The 26643-nt window shown below is 44.4% G+C and overlaps 1 protein-coding gene across 1 annotated transcript in view; it reads right to left on the reverse strand.

Moving 5' to 3' along the window:
* Positions 1 to 26643, reverse strand: part of LOC121560965 (zinc finger protein 407-like) — a 173485-nt gene that overhangs the window by 31128 nt on the left and 115714 nt on the right. The window contains exons 6-7 of the mRNA XM_045215036.1: positions 26172 to 26292; positions 20964 to 21142 (exon numbers count right to left, since the gene is read on the reverse strand). Of these exons, the coding sequence (XP_045070971.1) occupies positions 20964 to 21142; positions 26172 to 26292 (300 nt within the window). The remainder of the gene's footprint in view (positions 1 to 20963; positions 21143 to 26171; positions 26293 to 26643) is intronic.

The raw sequence follows: 26643 nt of genomic DNA on the forward strand, positions 1-26643 counted from the left end.
CTAATATTGGTCTAGTGAAGCCAGTCCACATATGACCATTCGATACCAATTGAGACTGCACATAGCATCACACGCACACACCCCACCCCTCCTAGCACACACACACCCCTCCCCAGTAATCAAAGGCTATTAACTCCCAGTGCTTTCACAACAAAACAGATGTAAGATTCATGAGTGGTGCAGGCCAGTGACTGTTGTCTTTACCTACAGGCTAGTGAAAAAAACAATTAGTGTAGCGTTGGCCCCACTGTCCGGCACGATCAATTGTCCCTGATAGTCTTATAAGCCTATTGCCCGAGTGAAACGGTTCTCTCTGAACTCCATCTCTAGTAGACACACAGAGAGACAGACACCCTCCTCCTGGATTAAGACTCAGCTCTGCAAGCCCTGACACAGAGATGGAGACAGAGGCTGGGCATGTTACCTAGTGTGGGGAAGGACCCTCAGAACATGGATCTATGGATGGAGAGGTGTATGTGTGGGGAGGGGGAGGGTGGAGGGAGGCAGGGTGTGTGTGTGTGTGTTTGTGTGTGTTTGTGTGCGGGTGCATGCGTGTGTGCGTACATACTGTATGTATGTGCATGGATTTCTGCACGTACGTGCGTTTTTCCTTGTATCTGAGTGGTTATGTTTGTACCCGCTCACTCGTTCACGCTGCTCATTCCATGGGTAAGCGAATACTCCTACCATTGTCCCATTGTCTCCCCCAAGCAACTTCAACCGGTGTTTTGGCTTGTATCCACAGCACTAACTTGCGAGTTGGTGATCTCCCGCTAGTTTAGTTAAATGCAGCCAGGATCCATACAGTGAGTAAGTCCTCCTCCTTCTCTCTGTTTATTGTACTGGTGCATGTGTGATCAAGTCTGTGTTGCTTGTGTGTGTTTGCAATTTCACTGGCGGGGCTTGTTTTCAGGAGGCAGGGTGTGGGTTGTGCTTGCGAACTCATTTTAGCTCACAACAAGCTTGTAGCATGGCTAATACTAGACAGAATGCCTCAAAGCTCAATGCGGAAGAGGATTACGTATCAAACACCACACCCCATGAACTACTCAATCAACAAAAAGAGTTCTATAAAGATCTAATAGATCTGCAGGAAAATACATGTAAGTCCTTTCTGCAACTCTTTATGGATTCTACCAACAAAAGGGTTGATGATCTGTTTAAGGATTTAATGGAATTTAAACACAGTTTGGAGTTTACTCAGTCAGAGGTGGAGCTATAGACCTATTGACACACACGGACACACACCCACACATTTACTCTACTTTGTTCATGTGTTTCACCTAACCTCAAGACCAAAAACACACATTGCTCTAAATGTCATAACCCTCTGAAGTCTTCAGTGGTGTTATGTGGACTGTATCAATGTGCATTCCATAGGAAGTGCACCCCTATTGATAAAACTAACACACATGTATGGTTGTATTGGACATGTGAGGCATGCACTTCTATGTTTCTGTTCCACTCTCTGGATGATTCCGACTGTGTATCTATCTCTCTTAGTTGGGCAGGATATCAACCCTGATAACATGGTCTTTAACCCATTAGATATTAATGAAGCGAATGATAAATATAATGATTGTGTCGATCCAGATTCAAATTTCCTGAAATTTACCAGAAATAAGTATTATCACTTGTGATTACTATAATGTTAAGCAATTTAACAACCTGTATAGCAGTTTATCTAATTCCAAGACAAGCTTATTTTTTACCTTTCATTTGAATGTTCGCAGTCTTCCTAGAAATCATGACCACTTACAGAAACATGGTTGACTGAAGAGACAATCATGCTTTATGACATGTCTCCTTATAATGCTGTTCACCACTGTAAAACATCAAGAGTGGGAGGAGGAGGAGTGGCCATTTCTGTTCATAAATATTTACAATTCTTGTAAGAGAGGACCTCGCACTTACATCTGATAACATTGATGTTGAATCTCTTTTCATAGAAATTCCCTCCTGTTCATCTTTTGGTGGTAAAATTTGATGCATCTATCAGCCACCTGATTCTGAACCTTGGATTTGACTAATAATGAAGATAACATTTGTTTTCTATTGGGTGATTACAACATAAATGTAATTAAAAGTGAGAACCACTCACTGACATCTGCTTTTTTGAATACTTTATACTCCAGCTATCTGTAGCCCCTCATCTACAAGCCCACAAGAGTGACTAGTTCAATATTTTGAATAACGTGGCTAATACAGGTATACTTTATACTAACATTTCTGACCACTTTCCAATGTTCTACTTCTCTTTGGCAGCTGGAAATGAACTGATGGGAATGATTAATAGCATTAAATGTAGAATATTTAACAAAAGTAATTGTGAGCGCTTTAAGATGTTGATTGATGATATTAAATGGGAAAATGTTTATAAATCAGGCTGATGTGGAGTCTGCTTACCAGACTTTTCTCACATCTTTCAACTCTGTATTTCATTACATTTACACCATTTAGCAGACACTCTTATCCAGAGCGACTTACAAATTTCATCACTGCTTTCCATTAGTTAAACCACATACGAGAGCAGCAGAAGGGTTCTTGAAACCTTGGTTTACAACCGGTCTTCAAAATCCTGTTTAAAAAAGCTAGTTGTATAAAAAGTTTCTCACAAATCCCTCTCCCCAGAATTCTGCAAATTACAAAAACTTTAAAAACAAATTTACTCACCTACTTTGGATATCCCCAAAAATATATTTTACTAACAAATTCCAAGAATCCTTATATAATATAAAGTCAACTTGGAAAATCATCAATCAACTGTTGAATAAGAAAAAGGCATCTACAACTATTCCATCTCAATTTATTGTTGGAAATAAGACATATAGTGATCCTGATGTTATTTCATGTGAATTTAATAACTTTTTTGTGAATGTGTTAAAGAACATTTAGAAAACTGATGGAAATCCTTTGGATTACAATAAGGGACATTTCCCTTCTCTGCTTCAGTTTGATCCTCCTGATGTAATGGAGGTGATGGAGGTAATTGGTAACTTAAAGATATCAGCAGCAGGTCATGATGAGATCTGTGCCTCTTTGGTGAAATCAGTGTCTTCCTCGATTACTGAGCCTCTAACATATATCTTCACCAAATCGATGCAAACTGGTATTATTCCTAAAGATTTGAAAATTGCCAAAGTTATCCCCCTCTATAGATCTGGGGATCCAATATCTTTTACAAATTATCACCCATTATCTGTACTACCATGTTTTTCTAAAATCCAAGAAAAAGTGGTGTATAAGAGAATATTGAAACATGTAAATCAACACTGTATTCTATATGAGTACCAATATGGTTTCAACACTGTATTCTATATGAGCACCAATATGGTTTCAACACTGTATTCTATATGAGCACCAATATGGTTTCAACACTGTATTCTATATGAGCACCAATATGGTTTTTATAAAGACTACTCCTCCGATATGGCTCTTTTGCAACTTGTGGATAAAATCTTTACAGCTCTTAACAACAATGAATACGCTCTTGGAATCTTTTTAGATTTATCCAAAGCGTTTAACACGGTTGATCATGAAATATTACTTTCTAAATTGCATTATTACGTTTTCATAATTATACATATAATTGGTTATATAGTTATGTTTATGATAGAGAACTATTTGTTTATGCAAATGGCTGTGCATCTACCAGGGCCAAGATATCCTGTGGTGTGCCACAAGGTTCAATAACTGGACCTTGTTATTCGTAATCTATATCAATGACCTTGCTGCTGTGTCTTCTACCGTACTTCCCATTCTCTTTGCTGATAATACCAATTAGATTTTATCACACAATAATTTTGATTCTCTAATTAATGAAGCCAACTCAGGTGCAGTGCCTTGCAAAAGTATTCATCCCCCTTGGCGTTTTTCCTATATTGCTGCATTACAACCTGTAATTTAAATGGATTTTTATTTGGATTTCATGTAATGGACATACACAAAATAGTCCAAATTGGTGAAGTGAAATGAAAAAAATAACGGAAAAGTGGTGAGTGCATATGTATTCACCCCATTTTCTATGAAGCCCCTAAATAAGATCTGGTGCAACCAATTACCTTCAGAAGTCACATAATTAGTTAAATAAAGCCCACCTGTGTGCAATCTAAGTGTCACATGATCTGTCACATGATCTCAGTATATATACACATGTTCTGAAAGGCCCCAGAGTCTGCAACACCACTAAGCAAGGGGCACCACCAATTAGCAAGCGGCACCATGAAGACCAAGGAGCTCTCCAAACAGGTCAGGGACAAAGTTGTGGAGAAGTACAGATCAGGGTTGGGTTATAAAAAAATATCAGAAACTTTGAACATCCCACGGAGCACCATTAAATACATTCTTAAAAAATTGAAAGAATATGGCACCACAACAAACCTGCCAAGAGAGGGCCGCCCACCAAAACTCACGGACCAGGCAAGGAGGGCATTAATCAGAGAGGCAACAAAGAGACCAAAGATAACCCTGAAGGAGCTGCAAAGCTCCACAGCAGAGATTGGAGTATCTGTCCATAGGACCACTTTAAGCCGTACACTCCACAGAGCTGGGCTTTACGGAAGAGTGGCCAGGAAAAAGCCATTGCTTAAGGAGAAAAATAAGCAAACACGTTTGGTGTTCGCCAAAAGGCATGTGGGAGACTCCCCAAACATATGGAAGAAGGTACTCTGGTCAGATGAGACTAAAATTGAGCTTTTTGGCAATCAAGGAAAACGCTATGTCTGGCGCAAACCCAACACCTCTCATCACCCCGAGAACACCATCCCCACAGTGAAGCATGGTGGTGGCAGCATCATGCTGTGGGGATGTTTTTCATCGGCAGGGACTGGGAAACTGGTCAGAATTGAAGGAATGATGGATGGAGCCCTCAAGAACAGCGCCGGAGAAGATGGCTGCAGTTTTACAACCCTCTAACCAATTGTACTATTATGTGTGTTTTTCCGCGTTATTTGTAATTTATTTTGTACATAATGTTTCTGCCATCGTTTCTTATAACCAAAAAGAGCTTCTGGATATCAGGACAGCGATTACTCACCTCGTATTGGACGAAGATTTTTTCTTCAACGAGGCGGCCGCAAAGGATATCATACAGACACCCGACAAGGCCCAAATCCCCGTCATTCGCGTGAGGAAGAGACGGAGATATCGCGGACGCAGATCGGGGTGCCTTGTAAGGATCCGACGGCGAGCGAGTAAACTGCCTCTTCCATCAATCCTATTAGCCAACGTTCAATCTTTTGAAAATAAAATGGACGATTTAAGATTACGGTTATCCTACCAACGGGACATTAAAAACTGTAATATCTTATGTTTCACGGAGTCGTGGCTGAACGACAACAATGATAACATTCAGCTAGCAGGCTATACGCTACATCGGCAGGACAGAACGGCTGACTCCGGTAAGACAAGGGGAGGCGGTCTGTGTATATTTGTAAACAACAGCTGGTGCACAAAATCAAATACTAAGGAAGTCTCGAGGTTTTGCTCGCCTGAGGTAGAGTATCTTATGATAAGCTGTAGACCACACTATTTACCAAGAGAGTTTTCATCTATATTTTTCATAGCTGTCTATTTACCACCACAAACCAATGCTGGCATTAAGATTGCACTGAATGAGTTGTACAAGGCCATTAATCAACAGGAAAACGCTCATCCAGATGCAGCGCTCCTAGTGGCCGGGGACTTTAATGCAGGGAAACTTAAATCCGTTCTACCTAATTTCTACCAGCATGTTAAATGTGCAACCAGAGGGAAAAAAACTCTAGACCACCTTTACTCCACACACAGAGACGCATACAAAGCTCTCCCTCGCCCTCCATTTGGCAAATCTGACCATAACTCTATCCTCCTGATTCCTGCTTATAAGCAAAAACTAAAGCAGGAAGCACCAGTGACTCGGTTAATAAAAAAGTGGTCAGATGACGCAGATGCTAAGCTACAGGACTGTTTTGCTAGCACAGACTGGAACATGTTCCGGGATTCTTCAGACAGCATTGAGGAGTACACCACATCAGTCACTGGCTTCATCAATAAGTGCATCGATGATGTCGTCCCCACAGTGACCGTACGTACATACCCCAACCAGAAGCCATGGATTACAGGAAACATCCGCACTGAGCTAAAGGGTAGAGCTGCCGCTTTCAAGGAACGGGACTCTAACCCGGACGCTTATAAGAAATCCCGCTATGACCTCGACGAACCATCAAACAGGCAAAGAGTCAATACAGGTCTAAGATTGAATCATACTACACTGGCTCTGACGCTCGTCGGATGTGGCAGGGCTTGAAAACTATTACAGACTACAAAGGGAAGCACAGCCGCGAGCTGCCCAGTGACACAAGCCTACCAGACGAGCTAAACCACTCCTATGCTCGCTTCGAGGCAAGCAACACTGAAGCATGCATGAGAGCACCAGCTGTTCCGGATGACTATGTGATCACGCTCTCCGTAGCCGATGTGAGTAAGACTTTTAAGCAGGTCAACATTTACAAGGCCGCAGGGCCAGACGGATTACCAGGACGTGTACTCCGAGCATGTGCTGACCAACTGGCAAGTGTCTTCACTGACATTTTCAACATGTCCCTGACTGAGTCTGTAATACCAACATGTTTCAAGCAGACCACCATAGTCCCCGTGCCCAAGGACTCTAAGATAACCTGCCTAAATGACTACCGACCCGTAGCACTGACGTCTGTAGCCATGAAGTGCTTTGAAAGACTGGTCATGGCTCACATCAACAGCATTATCCCAGAAACCCTAGACCCACTCCAATTTGCATACCGCCCCAACAGATCCACAGATGATGCAATCTCTATCGCACTCCACACTGCCCTTTCCCACCTGGACAAGAGGAACACCTACGTGAGAATGCTATTCATTGACTACAGCTCAGCATTCAACACCATAGTGCCCTCTAAGCTCATCACTAAGCTAAGGATCCTGGGACTAAACACCTCCCTCTGCAACTGGATCCTGGACTTCCTGACGGGCCGCCCCAGGTGGTAAGGGTAGGTAACAACACATCTGCCACACTGATCCTCAACACGGGGGGCCCCTCAGGGGTGCGTGCTCAGTCCCCTCCTGTACTCTCTGTTCACCCATGACTGCATGGCCAGGCACGACTCCAACACCATCATTAAGTTTGCCGACGACACAACAGTGGTAGGCCTGATCACCGACAACGATGAGACAGCCTATAGGGAGGAGGTCAGAGATCTGGCCGTGTGGTGCCAGGACAACAACCTCTCCCTCAACGTGACCAAGACAAAGGAGATGATTGTGGACTACAGGAAAAAAAGAGGACTGAGCACGCCCCCATTCTCATCGACGGGGCTGTAGTGGAACAGGTTGAGAGCTTCAAGTTCCTTGGTGTCCACATCACCAACGAACTATCATGGTCCAAACACACCAAGACAGTCGTGAAGAGGGCACGACAAAGCCTATTCCCCCTCAGGAGACTAAAAAGATTTGGCATGGGTCCTCAGATCCTCAAAAAAATTCTACAGCTGCACCATTGAGAGCATCCTGACTGGTTGCATCACCGCCTGGTATGGCAACTGCTTGGCCTCCGACCGCAAGGCACTACAGAGGGTAGTGCGTACGGCCCAGTACATCACTGGGGCAAAGCTTCCTGCCATCCAGGACCTCTATACCAGGCGGTGTCAGAGGAAGGCCCTCAAAATTGTCAAAGACTCCAGCCACCCTAGTCATAGACTGTTCTCTCTGCTACCGCACGGCAAGCGGTACCGGAGTGCCAAGTCTAGGTCCAAAAGACTTCTCAACAGCTTCTACCCCCAAGCCATAAGACTCCTGAACAGCTAATCATGGCTACCCGGACTATTTGCACTGCCCCCCCACCCCATCCTTTTTACGCTGCTGCTACTCTGTTAAGTATTTATGCATAGTCACTTTAACTCTACCCACATGTACATATTACCTCAACTACCTCAACTAGCAGGTGCCCCCGCACATTGACTCTGCAACGGTACCCCCCTGTATATATAGCCTCCCTACTGTCACTTTATTTTACTTCTGCTCTTTTTTTCTCAACACTTTTTTTGTTGTTGTTTTATTATTACTTTTTTTGTTTAAAATAAATGCACTGTTGGTTAAGGGCTGTAAGTAAGCATTTCACTGTAATGTCTGCACCTGTTGTATTCGGCGCATGTGACCAATAAAATTTGATTTGATTTGATTTGATTTGGCGCTAAATACAGGGAAATTCTTGTGAGAAACCTGTTTCAGTCTTCCAGAGATTTGAGACTGGGACGGAGGTTCACCTTCCAGCAGGACAATGACCCTAAGCATACTGCTAAAGCAACACTGGAGTGGTTTAAGGGGAAACATTTAAATGTCTTGGAAAGCCCAGACCTCAATCCAATTGAGAATCTGTGGTGACTTAAAGATTGCTGTACACCAGTGGAACCCATCCAACTTGAAGGAGATGGAGCAGTTTTGCCTTGAAGAATGGGCAAAAAAAATGTTGCATCTTCAAAGTGGTAGGCATGTTGTATAAATCAAATGATATAAACCCCAAAAAAATCCATTTTAATTCCAGGTTGTAAGGCAACAAAATAGGTAAAATGCCAAGGGGGGTGAATACTTTCGCAAGCCACTGTATGGCACATTTTCTGAATGGTTCCAGATAAACAAATTATCATTAAATGTTAAAAAATCCAACTTTATTGTATTCACTAGTAAGAATAAGAAATATATATATATTTTTTTAAATACTAAGAAAAAAGAAAAGAAAAGAGCCAGACTCTCAATTGGTGGGAATGAAATGGAACAAGTCACATTCACTAGATTCCTCAGAGTTCTAATTGATGAAAAGTTATCCTGGAAAGATCATTTTCAATTTGTCTGTAGCAAAGTCATGAAATCTGTTGGTATCATCAGAAAGATTAGTGGCTTGGTTCATCAGGCTTGCTTCCTAACTCTATACTATAGTTTAATTTACCCATCTCTCATTTTGTGTAATATTGTCTGGGCCAGTACATACTGTATGCCTCCTACCTACACAAATTTCTCATCATACAAAATAAATTTGCAAGACTAACCACCTCCTCTAATTACCTGGCTCCATCTGCACCTTTGTTTAAGAAACTCAAAATCTTGTCTATTTATGACATTAATGTACAGCAATTATGCACTTTCATCTACAAATACTCTTACCTCCCAGACAGTTTACCTAAACCCTGGTTTCTTCCAGGTTAATTCTGAAATCCATCTATATAACACAAGACACCCGCGATAACCTTCACCCTCCCCACTTCCGCACCTCACATAGTCAATTCTCGATCAGATACAGAGGTACCATACTCTGGAATTCTTATCTTCACATTGCCAAAACCTCATCATCCCTCAATAACTTTACGCGAAGACTGGGGGTCAGCCTGATGAACCAAACTACCCAATATTCCCCTCCATGTAGCCTAACTCTCACACACAGACATAATCAAACATGTTTTTTCTTGTATACTGAGTATATCATGTACAATTAAAATTAATATGCTTTTTTTAGCTGATTGATGTTCTTATAATTAATTTTTTACTTATATTTTATGATGTGGTTTTCATATAAGCCCTTTTGGGCTTCCAACCTCACCTGCACACCATTTTTACCAGTTTTTTTATCTGTACTGTTTTGTCTTTCACTTATTTCCTTTGGTGCAAATAAATAAAACCTAAAAAACAGGTATGCACACTCTACCCAACCGGAGGAAGGCCTAGGTAGTGCACCATGTTGTACAATCATGTCTGAGACCAAAAGGTGAACCATCGCCCACCGATCAGGCTAGATTTTCTGCCAAGCAGCAACAACAGTTGACTTTATAAAGGACTTAGGTTTAATACCAACAATAACACCAGCAACAAAAAGTGCAACTACTGAAGATAAACACATAACACAATCTGCTGCCCTTCACTCTGTTTATGTCCTCATTACCACCATGAACATGGAAACAGCTGGGCTGGAGCTGCTCACTAAAACCTCCACATGCCTATTGTCTTCTAGGGAAGCAGGGGATGAGGAGGAGAAAGAGGAGAAACGAGAGAGCGTGGAGGACCGGACCAGCTGTTGCGATGAGGGTGCGGCAGCAGTGAACAGGTGTCACTCCCACTGACGGGCTGCTTCTGGCTTCACCAAGTGCCCCTTGCCCCCAGAACATCCACCCACAGCTCCCTCAACCCCACCCCCACACCGCTCCTCTTCCTCGCCTGGCAGACTGCTTCTAGAACACACTACCCCCTCACCCCACTGTCGAACTGCCGCCACTCAATCACATACCGAGACATTAGACAAAGTTTATCAATGTGGATGTATCAAATTACGGCAATAACATAATACAAGAAGTATAAATTTTTATTATGATTGAGTCAAAAGACGTAGAATATATTACACATTATGTGTGGGCATGTAAGAGTATGAAAGAGTTGTTGGTACATATTCATAACGGCTTGTAACATGTGTTTGTATGTAGTGGCTCAGTCAGTAGAGCACGCTGCTTGCAAAGAAAAGGCTTGTGGGTTGGATTCCCGCTGGGGCCACCTATATGTAAAATGTATGCACGCATGACAGTAAGTCACTTTGGATAAAAGCATCTGCTAAATGCCATATACAGTGCATTTGGAAAGTATTCAGACCCCTTGACTTTTTCCACATTTTGTTATGTTACAGCCCTAATTCTCTAATTTTTTTATAATTTTTTTTATCCCCCATCAATCTACCCACAATACCCCATAACGACAGAGGAGTGGCTTCCGTCTGGCCACTCTACCATAAATCCCTGATTGGTGGAATGCTGCAGAGATGATTGTCCTTCTCATCTCTACAGAGGAACTCTGGAGCTCTGTCAGAGTGACCATCGGGTTCTTGGTCACCTCCCTGACCAAGGCCCTTCTCCCCGGATTGCTCAGTTTGGCCGGGCGTCCAGCTCTAGGAAGAGTCTAGGTGGTTCCAAACTTCTTCCATTTAAGAACGATGGAGGCCACTGTGTTCTTGGGGACCTTCAATGCTGCATAAATTTGTTGGTACCCTTCCCCAGATCTGTGCCTCGACACAATCCTGTCTCTGAGCTCCACGGACAATTCCTTCGACGTAATGGCTTGCTTTTTGCTCTGACATGCACTGTGAACTGTGGGGTATATAGACAGTTGTGTGCCTTTCCAAATCATGTCCAATCAATTGAATTTACCACAGGTGGACTCCAATCAAGTTGTAGAAACATCTCAGGAATGATCAATGGGAACAGGATGCACCTGAGCTCAATTTCTAGTCTCATAGCAAAGGGTCTGAATACTTATGTAAATAAAATATTTCTGTAATACATTTGCAAAAATTTCAAAAAAACTGTTTTTCCTTTGTCATTATGAGGTATTGTGTTTAGATTGATGAGGGGAAAAAATAAATAATCAATTTTAGAATAAAGCTGTAATGTAACAAAATGTGGAAAAAGGGAAGGGGTCTGAATACTTTCAAAATGCGCTGTATATGATATATCATATTATGCAGCTAAGCTAAGCTAGGCTGACAATACAGTGGCTCCCTGTACAGTCAGTGTACTACTACTCCTATATATATATATTTATATATCTCAGTCTTATCTTCAGGCCTTTGGCCACGTCGTCACTGTGTAAGATAGTGACGTTAGAGGGATCGAGGCGTGTGCAGGTGTGTAGAACGCAGGAGGGGCGGTAATTACTCTGGTGTCAGCGCTGCCGCGGCGACTCCTCCCCAGCAGGGGCCGCAGGCATCCATAACCCGTCGTCCTGCCACGGGATAAACGCTGCGCCATCCATCACGCGCCCACTTGACAAATACCTTCTATAATAGAAGTTTATTTTTATGGGGGCCTGAATCAAGGACTTTCCCATGCATACAAAAACGTGTCACAATTATTTATGGCTTCTGCTGAGACGCACAATATGTCATATCAAACTCCCATCCTCCGCCCCCGGCGCCCGCGCCAGCCTGTCGATATCGCTGCTGCTATCAATAATGTGGAACACTGCTACGATAAGCCTCCAGGATTCTGAGGTCATTCCGCTGGCGCGAGTGCGCACAGAGGGACACGCACAGACACACATACACACTAGTCCTTGATGCACTGTAGGCGCTTACTAGGCTGATACAGACACATGCACCATCACACACATGCACGCTCACCCGCACGCACACACACACACACACACAGACAGAGACATGCAAACAAGCCTACACCTTTAATTATCCGCCCAGTTTCTACCATAATCCCCCTGACTAAAACAACTATTACCAAAACGAAAATACATGTTCAAAAATTAACCAGACTGTTTTGGAGAGAGGACAGACATAGATATATATGATATATGTTTGTCAATCAAATGGCAGGTAAGGTCAGAGCAAAACAAAACGGTCATGGACGAGTGAGCATGGGAGTGTGTGTGTGTGCATGCACGTACGTGCGCGTTTGCTAGAATGAGAGGCAAACAGTGGAGGAAATATAGAAGGAAAAAAATAACAACTGAAAGGAAATCCCTGCACTGCAGCCTCCAAATCTGAGAGCTGTCAATCTAGGTGAGTGGCAACCGCTTTTGCCCAGAGAAAAGGCAATAAATTGGGGTTCCAGATAAGGCCTGCAACACCAGTGCCATGCCTGACAAAAAATTAGCGGCTTTTCCGTAGGCTACTTGAGTGCTGTCAATCAGCGTGACTGCCAGGCTCCCACATCGCCAGTGGAGAGACAGAAGAAAAAACGGATTATAGAGAGAGAGAGAGAGAGAGAGAGAGAGAGAGAGAGAGAGAGAGAGAGAGAGAGAGAGAGAGAGAGAGAGAGAGAGAGAGAGAGAGAGAGAGAGAGAGAGAGAGAGCATTAAGCTGGAGCTAGAGGAAAATGAATAAATATGATAAATATGATAATTGAAATGATGAGATTGTGGTACTTGGTGTTTTGGATTCTGCTACCCGCAGGGATTAGGCCCCATTCACTGCCATTTTCATTGCTGTGCTTCAACAACACACTCAGACAAACACACACACACACGGACACATGCACACGCACAAACTCAAGTATAGACTGCATTTTTCACTAGTCCTATGCTTCGCCAAAATCTCTTGGGCACTGACAAACCCTTAAACTAAAACTAGACGTCTAAAAACCAACAACAACACACACACACAAAAACAATAGCTCTTGGAACAACAGGATAACTTTGTCCTGTGAAGGCACTTGATGTATGGTCCAGGAGAGATAGCAGCAACAGTAAATGATTACCTTTTTACAAACTGGGCCTTTGTAATAAAATGTGTCGGGAGAGTATTATCAATTCACCAGTTCAGTGAAGATAGCATTTCTGAAGCCACAGAGAGAGAGGGGATCGCTATCAGGAGGGAAGCCCAAATCTGTATTCTTCAGTCCAGAAGGGAGGGCCTTAGACCTGTGTTTGTGTGTGCGTGTGTGCGTGTGTGCGTGTGTGTGTGTGTGTGTATGAGGGATAGGAGGGTGTGTGTATGAGGGATAGGAGGGTGTGTGTATGGGGGATAGGAGGGTGTGTGTATGGGGGATAGGAGGGTGTGTGTATGGGGGATAGGAGGGTGTGTGTATGGGGGATAGGAGGGTGTGTGTATGGGGGATAGGAGGGTGTGTGTATGAGGGGATAGGAGGGTGTGTGTATGAGGGATAGGAGGGTGTGTGTATGGGGGATAGGAGGGTGTGTGTATGAGGGATAGGAGGGTGTGTGTATGGGGGATAGGAGGGTGTGTGTATGGGGGATAGGAGGGTGTGTGTATGGGGGATAGGAGGATGTGTGTATGAAGGTTGTATGAGGGATGGATTCTCTGAACCTTGTGGACACAGATGAGACAGAAGAGTGTCACATCAATAGTCACCCTGCTTAACATAATGTCCCACCAAGCAGCGACTGGGGCACGCCTCCTTGGACTGGGTATGCCCCTATCTCACTCCCCCTTTCCCTCTCGCTCTCTTTCTCTCTCTCGTTTTAAGCAGGTCATACATACATACGTGTATCTCTGTGTGAGTGCTATGGCCTGCAGCTGTCTGTCGGTCGGTCTGTGTCTGTCTGTCTGTGCGTGCATGAGTGTGTATATGTGAATTTTCAGCCATAGGGAAATAGATCTTAGCGGCTTAGCAGATGTCTCTTTCAAACACAAACACACACATACGCACACACACACACACCCTCCTCGCCCCAAACCCCACCCTACTCTTTATCACCCCCAAAGCCCAGGAAGGGGGAGGAGACATAGCGTATCATACATTTTAGAAGTGACCATGTGGCTGTACTGATGGAGATACAGATACCTGTTAAGATGGATGCATCCTTCTCTGTAGTCTGTTCAGGTTATGGAGTCCAGCCCTAATACTCTGTAGTCTGTTCAGGTTATGGAGTCCAGGCCTAATACTCTGTAGTCTGTTCAGGTTATGGAGTCCAGCCCTAATACTCTGTAGTCTGTTCAGGTTATGGAGTCCAGCCCTAATACTCTGGAGTCTTCCCTGATACACACACAGTCGGAGGCATACATTTTTACATTTTAGTCATTTAGCAGACGCTCTTATCCAGAGCGACTTACAGTTAGTGAATACATATTTTTTTATACTGGCACCCCGTGGGAATCGAACCCACAACCCTGGCGTTGCAAACGCCATGCTCTATCAACTGAGCTACATCCCTGCCGGCCATTCCCTCCCCTACCCTGGACGACGCTGGGCCAATTGTGCGCCGCCCATGAGTCTCCCGGTCGCGGCCGGCTGCGACAGAGCCTGGATTCGAACCAGGATCTCTAGTGGCACAGTTAGCACTGCGATGCAGTGCCTTAGACCACTGCGCCACTCAGGAGTGGCGTACAGCCCAACTAGCGAACCACGTTGAAATCTCTCATTAAAAATGCACAGACTCCAGAAACAGAAACACAAATGGGTTTTGTTCCATCCTCCTCCTCTTCTCCCCCCTCTTCTTTTCACAGGTGTCAAGAGAGATTTCATGGCCTGTGCCTATGTGTGAATTTACCACACCCCTTTTTAGTGCTAATTTGCCCTTTTAGGTTTAATCTCTCTGTGAGTGGCTTTCCTCGCCCTTTAATTAGGCAACGGGGAGCCGACACCAACACCAAACACACACACAGAGAAATACAGAGAGACACATGCGCATGCACGCACACACACACACACACACACACACACACAGAAACAAGCACGCATGCATGCACACACACACACACGTGCACACGCGCACACTCCGCACACAAGACACTCTGCTATTGCTCTCCATGGGCTCCTTTCACACACAGCTCTAGTCACTGACACAGAACAGAGAGAGAAAGAGAGAACAAGAAAGTGTCACAGATACAGTTAGTGGGGAGAAAAAGAGAGAATGCATGTGTGCTACATGTGTGTGGGCGTGTGTGAAAGACAGAGAGAATGTTAAACTTTCACTCTTCCCTATCTCACAATTCCCCATCAAGTATCGTACTCACTTAACATTCTCTCTCTCTCCCTCCCACCCACCCACCCACCGACCCACCACCTGTATCAGACTAAACACCGCTAACCTAACCTTAACGGCGCCTCCACTTTAATAAGACTTTAATATCTGTTTCAATACTGCTTCTATTACAAAATTTCCCAAACAAAGCCTGAGCACTAAAAAGGAAAATACAATAACAGAGGCGCTCGTTATGTGGAAATAAGAGGACCCTTAATTGGGGTCTGATAGCCTAACAGGCAGCACTCTGATTACCAAGCGCTGCACATTGGGTCAAATTAGCCCAGTGATGAGCAGCCAGGGGATTCAATTATGTTGGGAGAACAGAAATAATGCAGTGAAAGCTCCAAATAGGGGCACCGTAACAGGAAACATGGGACTCTGGTAAAAAAAAAACTGGTAATTGGTCTGTTGGTTGGGAAGTTTAGGCTGTTGGTTAATTAGGAATGCCACACTAAGACCAATACTTTCCTGGATAGGATTGGAAGCCACTAAGCAGCCATGTTGGTATTGCCATCACCGCTCCTGGCCATTCAGAAGAAGTCATTGAAAAACACAGAGGGAACCAACCAAGAGCCACTAGTCCCACAGTTTATCTTACATACATACATAGACCCATAGACTGGGTGTCAGTCTGTCCCCTGAATGGCCGCTAAATACCACAAGAGAGTGGCTCTCAGAGTGGAGCGAAGTGGAACAAAGGCCTGTTTGTTGCGGCTGATGTGTGATAAATGTGTCCGTCTGGGGGGAGTTTTCATGCTCGTCGGAGCAGGTCATTATGCAGGAAATGCCGGCTTAGCCTAGCCGAGCCGAGCAGCCCCCGTGCCCGTTTACTGGGCCGCACGCCACTGCATGCACCGTCTCTCTTCCCAAACCGTTTGGCTTTTCGCTCTCTCCCTAGCCGTCCCCTGGGGCACACTCACACTGAGCGGCACTCTCTGTGTCTCTGCCGTGATATCTCAACCAGGCCTACTGTAACGTGTGGAGCGTGGGGATGGGGGAGAGTCAACATCCAAATACACAAATAAGCCTCCCAGAGAGGGACTGAGAGAGGGGGGAGAGAGAGAGATGGAGAGAGAAAGAAAATGCGCAATAGAGAGAGAGAGCGAGGCAGAGGAGAGAGAGGGAGAGACAAACAAGCGAGTCCCCTGATAGTTGACTAGTTGCTACTGTCCTCTGTCGGAGGGGAGACTCTCTTTCCAGAGCTCATGTCTTGGGGTGCAAAAAACGGCGATGTATTTCCAGGAAAAAACAGGCCCAAAGAAAGCCAGCAGGGAACCAAAAAGGTGTTCACCACGGGGGAATTCTCCAATTAACACCCGGAACTGCAATCAGCTTCAAGCCCGTGCATGCAGGCGTGCTGTACTCACTGTGTGTTTGTGTGAACGTGACGGAACAGAAAGACAGAAGACACGCCGTCTTCAGAGTTAGTGGGTATGCTTCCATCTGTTCAGATAATACATTGTATTAACATGTTCCTAATATTGTCTTTATATTGTAAATGTAGGTGTGTTTGTGTGAACGACTACAGACAGAAAGGCAGACGGGGAACAGATGAACTAAGGGACAAACAGAGTGAAAGATAGATTGAAAGACCAAGACATACAGTTCTGAGCCTTAAAAATTAGATTTTTCCAATGTTAATGTCCATTGTTAATGTCACAAACTCTCTCGCAGGGTGACACCAAGCCCCAAGTTCATTAGCAATCATCTGATCCTGTAACAATAACCCATGTAATGAAATATGTTTCTGAATATGCCCCTGACCGTGCAGTTACATCCACTTTAAAGCATATGTTATTTTTGTACGCCACTGCAGTATAGGTTAACGTTTGCTGTAGATCTGTCATAGACGGAGAAATGTAGCCTATCCATGGTGTAAGTATGACAATGACAGGAACATTGTTTTTTCCTAAATTTATCGTGTCCTACTGCTTTGTAGTGTCCTACTGATGTTATTTGTTGAAAACGCTACAAGACTTGTTTCACGCAAGAAAGTATCACATATAACACATAGTTATTAGACACAGATGTTGTGTTTATTGTCTGTGCTTCAAATCGACACAGTTTCACGCGAAACTGAGCGGACACACTTTATTCCTAGAATAAACACATCACCTACACAAACACAGAAGCCGCTGTCACACAACAGGGGTGGGATATTTCATTAGACGCTGAAGGGACAGAGAGAGAGACATAGCGAGAGAGAGAGAGAGAAACAGAGATAAACAGTAAGACAGAGAGAGAAATAGCGATAGAGGGGGAGCGAGAGAGAGAGAGAGAGACAGAGACAGAGACAGAGAGAGAGAGAGAGAGAGAGAGAGAGAGAGAGAGAGAGAGAGAGAGAGAGAGAGACAAAGAGAGAGAGACAGAGAGAGAGAGAGACAGAGACAGAGACAGAGACAGAGACAGAGAGAGAGAGAGAGAGAGAGAGAGAGAGAGAGAGAGAGAGAGAGAGAGAGAGAGAGAGAGAGAGAGAGAGAGAGAGAGAGAGAGAGAAAGAGAAAGAGAAAGAGAAAGAGAAAGAGAAAGAGAAAGAGAAAGAGAAAGAGACAGAGACAGAGACAGAGACAGAGACAGAGACAGAGAGAGAGAGAGAGAGAGAGAGAGAGAGAGAGAGAGAGCGAGAGAGACAGAGAAAGAGAGAGAGACAGAGACAGAGAGAGAGAGAGAGAGAGAGAGAGAGAGAGAGAGAGAGAGAGAGAGAGAGAGAGAGAGAGAGAGACAGAGAAAGAGAGAGAGAGAGAGACAGAGAAAGAGAGAGAGAGAGACAGAGAGAGAGAGAGAGAGAGAGAGAGAGAGAGAGAGAGAGAGAGAGAGAGAGGGAGAGATATGGGGAAAGCAGAAGAAAGCAAGAAAGACACAACTAAAGTAAAAGCCATTGAAAAACATATTTGTTTGCAATATCGCATAATAACAAATATGCATACAAATGAATTTGCCTGGTGGTTCAGATACGGTATTAAGATCATCATTTAAAAAGTGGCCCTTTTGCAAACCTCTACGGTAGTCATCGATCTTGTATTATTAGGGCAAATAGAAACTGCACCAAGCAGGAACAATGCCTTGAAGAAGTGCTGGAGCCAGCCACTAAGCAGCACATCCAAACACATAATTATGAGGCATTTGATTGCTATGCCCTCAAGATGCACAATTATAACCTAAGTCCAAAATTGGGGAGATTTTTTACAATTAAACAGTGGGATGAAGACGCTCTAACAATGCTAATGATGACTTATGACCTGTGTGGGTATGAAAGGGCTTTATATTACGCCACTGCTAGGTATATGGGATGGGACGGGTAGCTGTTTATATACCCTCAGTGCCCTCTAACCGATGGTGCATCTGAAATGGCAACCTATTCTCTATATAGTGCACTACCTTAAACCAGAGCCATGAGGCTCTGGTGAAAGGAAGTGCACTGTGTAGGGAATAGGGCACCATTTTGGACAAACCTCAAAGAAATATGGCCATTGACCATTTAGCCATCCCATTCAGAAACAACTCTGTACTAGACCTTCTGTGGTGAAACAAGGCCCCAGAGGAAGCTAGCCTAACACTTTAACAAGAACAATTCTGTTTACCTATAAGATATCATACTGTACCTGTAGCTCTACCACCACCACCAGCCTTGTGATATCGCAGTGCACATCTCAGAAGCACTGCCACTTCCCTGCGCCCTATCTCTGAGTCCATCTCACGAGGAAGACAATTGTCGTTACCATTTTATTTAAAAAATTGCCCTATCAGCAATATCCTCCCCCCCAAACCCCCCCCCCCAACCATATTCTCCTGGTTTCTTTCATATTTTTTCTAATCATAATTTCCCTCCATCATTTCTGTCTGGCTCTAATTCCCTCCTCTCTTCCTCCCTTTCTCCCTCCTCCGTTTGCAGAGGACCTCTCCTTTCATCCTTGAGAAGGGCTTTAATTCGAAGTGCGACAGCGTTGAATAAAGAAAGGGTGAAAAAAAGGAGGGAGCGAGACGGCACCGAGAGGAGCGCCGCAGACGTCCGAGTGTCAATCAATCGCGGCTGTGAGGGGCCCGTGACTGGGCTACGGAGGAGAAAGAGAGGAGAGGAAAGAGCGAGAGAAGGAAAGAGAGAGAGTCTGTGTTTGATCTGTGTCTTTCAAAGGGAAAACAGCAGGAAGGGCCATCACAGGCGATTTGCCTCTCCCTGCCAGCTCCGGTGCCATCCTGACAGAGAGCAATCACAAGCAGGTTAATTCAACATCTACCTTCTTAATCTTTTTTTCCCTCTCTCCTTTCTTTTGGTCTCGTTCTGTCGTCTCGGATGAAACATTGCTTCCCTTTTTCAGAGAGCCCCACAAGAGCACTTTAAACACAAACAGACCTTCTTTCAACCTTCTGTGGGTGTGAGGGTGAGGGGGTATGTGGGGGTGGGATAGTGGGGGGGTAAGGGTGTCCAGGGGGGTGAGGCAGAGTGTAGGGGAATAAGAAGCAGGTATTTTGCCAACCATAACTCTGTGGAAGGCAAAGAGAGGCCGGTGAACAGTCAGCAGATTCAGCACACAGAGACAAAACACAGACCCATCCTGTCTCCATAGAAACTAAAGAACTAAAGCCATAGTGTTTCCTTCTCCATGCTCTATGGCCATGTCTCCCCACCCCAGTAATGGTATCCTCTCCTGGCCAACGTCTGTCCTGGTCTGTGTTCCGTGCACTATTTCTTACTAGAGCCCTATGGACCCTAGTCAAAAGTAGTGCAGTAAATAGGGAATAGGGCGCCATTTGGGACGTAGCCTTGGACTAGAGTGGCTAGCTACCACATGCTTTTCTATACAGAGGTAAAAGCACCAGGTCAGAGGGATAACAGGATAAAAGGTGTCCTTTCGGTTCCAGAGAAGGACATTCACTCTCTAGATTGGATTTGGGGCCTTCAAGGACACAGGAAGAACACTCAACGCAAAAGATAGATCCAATAGAGGAGGAACAGATTTGCTCTGGAGGAGGAGGAGGAGGGGGGGTAGAGGAGGAAAGGAAGAGGAGGGGGAGGAGGAGGAGGAGGTAGAGGAGGAGGGGGGAGGAAGGGTGGAGGAGGTGGAACAGGAGGAGGAGGAGAATTAGGAGGTGGAGGGAAGGAGGAGGAGGAGGAGGAGGAGGAGGAGGAGGAGTGATTGGCAGGGCACTGTATCCTTACATCCAGCACTGCCTCTCAGTGGCTTACAGGCATCACCAAATACAGCAGCTTACTCTACGTACCGTCTACACACACAACACACACTCTACCGTCTACACAAACAAACATGATACCACTCCCCTGAGAGAGAGAGAGAGAGAGAGAGAGGTGTCAGGGGAGCTGTTACCCAGAGGAGAGAGTCAGAGTGAAAATCAGTGTGAGTATGTGTGTGTGTGCGTGTGTTTGTATGTTCAATCGCTTGCATGTGTGTGTGAGTTCACTCGTGTGCGTGCGTACGCGTGTGTTCACTCGCAGGCGTGTGTGTAGATAGGGGTTATCCTACCTGCGTGCAGGTAGGCCAAGTCAGGGTTCTCAATGTCAGGGTGATGTTCCTTCAGATGGTTCCTGAAGTCCATGGGGCCGTTGGTGCCGTAGTCACACTTGGGGCAGTTGTACATCTTCACTCCCTCGTGCTTCCCCGTGTGCAGGATGTGCTTTCGGATGTTCTCCGCACAGTTGGATCTATTGGGAGATGAACAGATAGAGATTGAAGGAGGAATAGTTCATTCAATTAGAAGATCAAAGATCAAAGAAAAAGGACAGGAAGGAGAAGAGAGAAGAAGAAAAATCCCTAGACAATAGAGGATGTTCCCCTTGGAAGGTTTACTGTACTGACAGTTTGGTTTTGTTCTAATGACACTAATAAAATGAATCAAGTGGATTGAACTCAAACAATTTAGTTGTGGGGCTGAGGGAGCATGTTTACGGAGTCTACATATTTGGAGAGACTCTTAAAGCCTCCTGTGACTATGCAATACACACATAATCAGAAACAGGGGGAAAGCAAAGTGATAAACAATGATAGACAATTCTACAATTTGTGAGATACATTTACATGATGTAGATGCACTGGTGTTTTGCCACTGTTGTTTTCAAACAGCCCTTGGTTCCTCTTGCATGTTACAGACATTTCACTATAGGAGTATGACACTCCTGCAACAGGGTGAAAGTTAAAAACAAAATGTTTATATCATATTTTGACGAGGTCTACCATGTTTGTAATCTCGGAACCCTGAACCAAATCTCGTATCCACTGGCCAGCTACTAGATATGATTCTGGGGGCTGAGGTTTTCAAAACGGCACTCAAGTAAATGTAACAGAAAATACTACCCCTCTCAAAGCCTCTGCCAATGCCTGTGGATGTTCATGTGTCTCCTGTGGCTGTGCTAGGTGTAGTAGTGTAGCGAGGTAAATGGTATAGTAGTGTAGTGGTATTTTAAACCACTTCGCATTTTATTCAAAGTGACTTACAGTGCAGTAAGTACATAGATGTTTAACTATGTGTATGATCTATGTGGGAATTGAACTTACGACTTGGTGTTGCTAGCACCAGCTGAGTCATACAGGACCAGTGTAGAGGTGTAGTAGTGTAGATGTGTAGTATTGACGTGATGTAGACATGCAGGGCTGTAGGCTGTAGTCATGCAGTAAGCTAATGCTGGGTGCTGGCTGTAATTATGTCAGCTCAGGGAGTCACATAGAGTCCCCCTGATCAATTATGCTGCCTGACCTGGTCTCAGGCCCTATCTAAACCTGCCTTAGGACACTACGCACACAGGCCTGGACTGGGGCTGAGGGGAGGCATGTACACACACACACACACACACACACACACACACACACACACACATGCTCAAAGACATGTTCACATACGCACACGAACACACAAGAAGACAATGCGCGCGCACACACATGCGTGATGGATGAGGCACTCGTGCGTGGTCTCGGGCTGACATTCTCGGACAGTATAATACGCAATTACTCTCCCTTATCACCTTGGCTGGGACAATAAAGCCTCATGGTGCCATAGCTCACGCCAGGCAAGGATAGAATTTGTTTTCACTTTTGCCGAGACAACTCTCTCCATCAAGTCCCTTAGTAGTCATGCCCCGGCTTCATTTGCTTTACCGGACTCTTCATATGTACTCAAAACCATGCAGCGGCACCTTTTTTGTGTTTTACACATCAATACATTAAAACACCTGCTGGTGAATGGTGAAATGGTCCTCCATGAAGCTATTTGCATCGGGTAGGGTAAAATGTGAGGTGTTCTCCTTAGAGTTACAGGAATGGGGCAGCTCTTTTTACCATGTCTTTAGCTGTAGACATGTCTATCTGTACTCAGTACAGTAACAACTCCATTAAAACCCAGGGTACATGGATAGGGATTGCACACAGGGATGTAACTACCCTCCCCTAATGCTATAAGCCATACAGGATGGGCCTGTATGGGTTTTTCAATAAATCATGGTGTATGGCCGGCCTACAATGAGTAAAGCACACAAACAACAGCAATAAACACTATCCAACAAGTAACTATCCGACAAATTCAATTTATAATTTTCCTCGACCACTTAAAAGTTGTTTCAAATACGTTTTTTTCAGATAGAGAAGTCCTCTGTCACAGTCAGGAAAATAATAGGAACAATCATAAATCATTTCTAAAAAAACAAAAATATTTTATATTCAAGACAAATTAACTGATTTCTTATTCCAGGCCAGTGGCATAAATAGATACATTAAGAGTCAGAACTAAAAGGTTCTAAAGAACAGTGTTAGGGTGGGATCCCGGGGGGAGCGCTTCTATCTCTCAGATATGGTAATAGCGTAATTGTCATATTAAAACAACACAATGTGCGTTTAAGAGTCAGCAGGTGTCAGGCTAAGAGAAAGGCCCACACAGTCCTCCTACGATAGCCAATATTAATGAGTCCAACAGCCGCGTTTCACCTTTCTCCACATCGGTGAGCAGTGACTCGCCATGGGAATCAACCCCACTGCCTGGATATCATCGCGATTTGCTCAATCTTTTTTTATTTTCTAATACATTTCCATATTTTCCTCGTCGACGACTGCATTGGTAATGGGGCTAGTAATTGAGGCTATTCGTTAGCTGTGGATTTAAATGTGTGTCTTTGTGTTTTAAGAATGGAGGTAGGTATCTGCGATGGCGAAGAGACAGCCTAGTCATCATTAACGCTCATCCACACCCTGCTCTCCTCCTCTCCCAACACTTCACAGGGTCACCGGCCCGCGACATCCACCACCAGCCGTGCAGCGGTCCTCAAAGTTACCTCGAATTAGCTCAAAGTAGCTATTTTTCGCAGGCAGGCAGATTGAGAATGTGCATACAGAGGATGCTGATAAAATGATTAAAGGGAGGATATCAATTATGGCAGTCATGATGCCCTAGTAACTATAATGAGTGTCTCTTCATTGAGAACAATTGTCATACGCCTAATATGGTATGGCAAGTGGTTTTTGACTGCATAAATAGGTATATAATTGTAAGATAGCCTTTGAAATATGACTAATAATATTGACCACTTTCTGACAGTAATTACCTGCATCTTCCAACCATAATTGTTTGAACTTTCAACAATACAATTAAAAAGGTTATATTTGACATTCATTTGAGGATAAGGTAAATAAGATAGATGTCAGCGACACATCTACTATTTTATACCAATATAAGATTACACTATATACAGTATACTGAACAAAATAATTGAAATAAAAGATCCCAGAAAAAAGATCCATACACACAAAAAGCGTATTTCTCTCAAATGTTGTGCACAAATTTGTTTACATCCCTGTTAGTAAGCAATTCTCCTTTGCCAAGATAATCCATCCACCTGACAGGTGTGGCATATCAAGAAGCTGATTGAACAGCATGATCATTACACAGGTTCACCTCGTGCTGGGGACAATAAAAGGCCACTCTAAAATGTGCAGTTTTGTCACACAACACCATGCCACAGATTCCTCAAGTTTTGAGGGAGCATGCAGTTGGCATGCTGACTGCAGGAATGTCCACTAGAGTTGTTGCCAGAGAACTGAATGTTAATTTCTCTACCATAAGCAGCCTCCAACGTCGTTTTAGAGAATTTGGCAGTATGTCCAACCGGCCTCACAACCGCAGACAACATTAACCACGCCAGCCCAGGACCTCCAAATCCAGCTTCTTCACTTGCGGGATCGTCTGAGACAAGCCACCCGGACAGCTGATGAAACTGAGGAGTATTTATCTGTCAGTAATAAAGCCCTTTTGTGGGGAAAAACTAATTCTGATTGGCTGGGCATGGCTCCACAGTCGGTGAGCCTGGCTCCCAGGCCCACCCATCGCTGTGCCCCTGCCCAGTCACGTAAAATCCATAGATTAGGGCCTAATTTATTTATTTCAATTGACTGATTTCCTTATATGAACTGTAACTCAGTAAAATCGTTGAAATTGTTGCATGTTGAGTTTATATTTTTGTTCAGTATAGTAAATGAATTCAAATATAATTATAAATATAATATAATTATAAGTAGCAAAACAATAAATGTTATAACGGTATATCAAATTCTATATAGCCCGAGATATCCTGTTCACGGTCAAATGTTGACAGTGCCTTGACTAGCACATCCTTATTCGTGTGAAGTCATTGAACCATTGAGACATTTAGCCATTGAGCCATTGGAGGTTTACAAATGTATTCAGGGTGGAAGAGCGGAGCACAGAGTTAGGCCCCTCATGAATGCCTGGTGCCCGTGTTCAATTCTTCCTACACACATTAGGAACCCAGCAGGGGTTGCGAGCTGCTCCCCTCTCCCCTCCAACCCCTCCCTCTGCCCTGCGTACCCAAGGGGGCCAAACCAAAAATGTTAATTGGTCTTCTAATTTGCTGTTTTATTTGCCACAATCTGTAACGATCATTTGGTATCAGCTAGAAGAACAGTTGGTCTGGTTCCCTCTGTTGCCTCCCCACAGTGCTTTTAAACGTCAAATACTACTCTTCCTTGATAAATAGAATGTGAATTGAGTGAAAAATTTGTATAAATAAGTGAAATATGATATAACACCTCACATGCTAACCCATAACCTTTCTGCAGAAGACAAGCTTCACCATGGTAGAGTAACTTGTAGCCAAAGTGTTTCTAAGCTATCCTCTGATGTTCCTAAAGATATGAACCTTGATAATCTTTCTTCAGTTTTTCAGGCTAGAGTATCTGAAGAGTTAATTCCAATTCTAACAGCCTTACAGCTCCTTATAGAGCAAACCCAACAAACAGCCTGTCCATGTCATTTTTGTTTATCTAAAACCAATTCCGGGAGCATTCCTTTCACACTTCCTTCCACCACACCTGAGGGGGGGGGGGAGGAAGAGGATGAAGAAGAGGAAGAGAAGCGAGATGGAGATGTGCAACGTTGCCAAAAGTGTTTCCAATTTCACCGACAATTTCCTGTGTAATTACTGATGGTCTGTGATGGTGTTTTAATGACACCTGCCAGTGGCTGGCTGCTGTAGCCTGCTGATGATAGCAGAGTGATGAGATGAGATGATGAAGCCTGTGGGAGATCAGACCGTGTGTGTGTGTGTGTGTGTGTGTGTGTGTGTGTGTGTGTGTGTGTGTGTGATTAGACCCCCAGTCCTCCTGCCCATCAACCCCTGCCATCAACCCTGCCATCTGTCCTTCCATGCGTGGGCGAGCACAATGAGCCGGTACCTGTAGTCGCACCAGGGGCATCGGTAGGGCTTCTCCCCTGTGTGCACGCGCTTGTGGCGGGTCAAGTGGGACTGGGTGGTGGAGGCGAAGCCGCACAGCTGACACTTGAAGGGCCGTTCTCCTGGGGGACAGAGAGACAGACAGGGAAGATAAGGACGGGTGGACAGAAAGACGGACAGATGGACAGAGAGAAATACAGAATCACTGTCCGTCTCTAGTGGAAGCTCACTCTAACGCAGACATTTACATTTGACATATTCATCTTTTAGCAGATGCTCTTATCCAGAGTGACTTACATTAGTTCCGTGTAGCTCAGTTGGTAGAGCATGGCGCTTGCAACGCCAGGGTTGTGGGTTCGATTCCCACGGGGGACCAGTATTCGCAGTATATAACTGTAAGTCGCTCTGGATAAGAGCGTCTGCTAAAATGACTATAATGTAATTAGTGCATTCAGCTTAACATAGCTAGGTGA

This window comes from Coregonus clupeaformis, unplaced genomic scaffold (assembly GCF_020615455.1).
Source record: "Coregonus clupeaformis isolate EN_2021a unplaced genomic scaffold, ASM2061545v1 scaf0356, whole genome shotgun sequence".
Lineage (NCBI taxonomy): Eukaryota > Metazoa > Chordata > Actinopteri > Salmoniformes > Salmonidae > Coregonus > Coregonus clupeaformis.